The sequence below is a fragment of the Trypanosoma grayi genome (assembly GCF_000691245.1).
Source record: "Trypanosoma grayi strain ANR4 Tgr_60_V1, whole genome shotgun sequence".
Taxonomy (NCBI): domain Eukaryota; phylum Euglenozoa; class Kinetoplastea; order Trypanosomatida; family Trypanosomatidae; genus Trypanosoma; species Trypanosoma grayi.
In genome coordinates, this window is record NW_008825679.1 from 37174 (window position 1) to 39486 (window position 2313).

At 51.3% G+C, this 2313-nt stretch overlaps 2 protein-coding genes across 2 annotated transcripts; both read left to right on the plus strand.

Moving 5' to 3' along the window:
- Window positions 1-75: 75 nt before the first annotated feature.
- DQ04_00601240 (hypothetical protein) lies at window positions 76-1236 on the plus strand (the record flags this gene model as incomplete). The annotated part of the gene is made up of 1 exon (XM_009309360.1): window positions 76-1236. The coding sequence occupies one exon, from the start codon at window positions 76-78 to the stop codon at window positions 1234-1236; it is 1161 nt and encodes a 386-aa protein (XP_009307635.1).
- Window positions 1237-1727: 491 nt separating this feature from the next.
- Window positions 1728-2261, plus strand: DQ04_00601250 (hypothetical protein; the record flags this gene model as incomplete). The annotated part of the gene is made up of 1 exon (XM_009309361.1): window positions 1728-2261. One exon carries the CDS (start codon window positions 1728-1730, stop codon window positions 2259-2261), a length of 534 nt encoding a protein of 177 aa, XP_009307636.1.
- Between the last annotated feature and the right edge of the window lie 52 nt (window positions 2262-2313).

The window sequence follows — 2313 nt, forward strand, 5'->3', positions numbered from 1 at the left end:
GCGGCCGATGGGGAGGTGGGAACTTTACCCCGCACGAATGTCCTTATTCCTGCCTGTGTCCTTGGCGACGCGGGGATGCGTTACTCTGTGCAAGTTGCCGATAACATGCACATTGAAAGTATACCCTGGTCCTCTATGAAGAGTGTGGAACAGATGGCGGAACATACTAACGCAGCCATGGATAATGAGTCGGTTCAGGAAGAAGCTGCCAAAGAACCAGAAAACGCGGATGGGGCCTCTTCTCCAGTAGAAGTGGACGTCGGTGCCTCTCAGGCTGCGCGTGATGTGGTTGTACAAGGGGCGCTGCACATTGACGGCATTCTGACACGTATTGTGGTGAAGCCGGAATTACCAGATCCGCCGGTTGTCCCGCAGAAGCGGAAAAAGTCCAAAGCTAAGAAAAATGCCAAGGCACTCCAGGAGGAGCAAGAACGACTGGAAGCGGAAGCGAAATTATATGAAGAAAAAGTTGAGGCAGCTGTCGCTGCGGCACGAGAGGAGGAGGAGCGCCGCATGCAATTCGCTCACCCTGATCGCTGGCCTCACGTGACATTCGCGAATATGACTTTTGCGGGGCAAGTGATAGTATCTCACTCTCATGTGAGATTCCAGAACTGCTGTTTCGTTGCAAGTGCACCAGAAATAACGCAACTCCTCGTGGCGCAGTACTGTCAAGTCGAGTGTCTGAGGTGTGCCTTTGAGTGCCCTATAAAGGCCAGTGTGTACGGTTGGCCAAGGGGGCAATTGACGTTTCAGAGGTGTATCTTCACCGGCTTCCCACAAAACGACTCTGGGGAAGAAGTGCTTGCAGCCTCCCCTCGTGAAGTGCGGCCAAAGGCTGTGGGACTCCACACGGACAGCTGCAAGGTGACTCTGGAGGGTTGCCAGTTTACAGGATTGGGCACTGGTATCCTCCTGCGTGGATCAATTCCAGGTGCAACCGCTGAAGCCCCCGCGATGGTGGTGAAGGGGTGTAAGATAGACAATATTTTCGGCACAGGTGTCATCTTGGAGAATGTACATGGGGTGGAGTTAGTGAAGAACAAAATCACAGATTGTGACTATTACGCCTTGGATTGTATCAAAGGCCGCGCCATCCATGTGTTCCAGAATGCTTTTACCTCGCAGGTGCGCGTTCAGGACGCAGCACATGCCAAATTCTTGCACAACAAGAGTGGGACGGTTCCGTTAAACCTCAAGGAGGTTGAGAATCCCAACTGGCAGCCGGTGTACTAAAGGCTGAATTTGTCTATGTAGAGCAATTTGAAGTGTGGGATCCTCAACCAGCTCTGTGTTCCTCGAGGCGTTACTAGACACCCCTTTTTTTTCCCCCGCCCATGGGCAACGAGGGAGTGAAAGGGACTCGGTGACCTTCATTCCCCCTCCCTCCTTCCTTCACTCCCTGTCCAGCGGAGGGCATGAGGATGGTCGTGGCACACCATGTACAGCAGCAGTGCCCCCTTAACTACGGTCATGACTCTGGTAGTTTGTCTCTCTCTGGCGTCAAGGGAGCTCGCCACAGCTCATGCGGGAAAGGTATTTGTGTCTTTGAGAGGGGTAGGATGTTATCACCCCCCTTTCCACTTTCGTTGTGGCGCTCTGTCTTCCCCTTGAAGCTGTCTCTTTTCCTCAAAGTTATACTTTTTCTTTATTTTTTTGTCCTTGGGGGTGCCGCAGGAAAAGAAGTTGTGACAATATATTTTTTTTTTCTCCAAGGTTCTTATCACATGCAGCGAACCAGCGAGATAACGATGAAGGTGGCCGGCGCTATTGCCGTAGCGACTGCTGTCGGCTTTCTTGTTCGGGCGTGGCTTCGGCGATCCAACAAGGTGGACGGAAGCGACAAGGCGAATTGCGGTGGATATCATGGTAAGCAGAAGAAGTGCCCAATCCGCCCCGTCGAAAAGATTGAAGGTCGTGGCTTCACACGAAATGAGCTCCAAGAATACGATGGAGTACGAAAGAGTGATATTTACGTCAGTGTAAAGCGCGTGGTGTACGAGGTGGCCCCACAGTTCTACGGGCCAGGTAAGCCGTACCATATCTACGCGGGGCGCGAGATTTCTCGATGTCTTGCAAAGGCGGATTTGACGGGAAAGGAAGCGGACAAACACTGGGTTCCCGGATGCAAGGATGAGGAGATTGCACAGCTAGAGGAATGGGTAAAGAGGTTTGAGTCGAAATACCCTGTTATGGGATGGTATTTGCCAGACAAAGAATTCTTTTCGTCTGTAGGAGCCGTGGAAGATGATGCAGAGTGAATCTTATAAATGGGCGTGCCTTCTATATATATATATATATATATATATATAT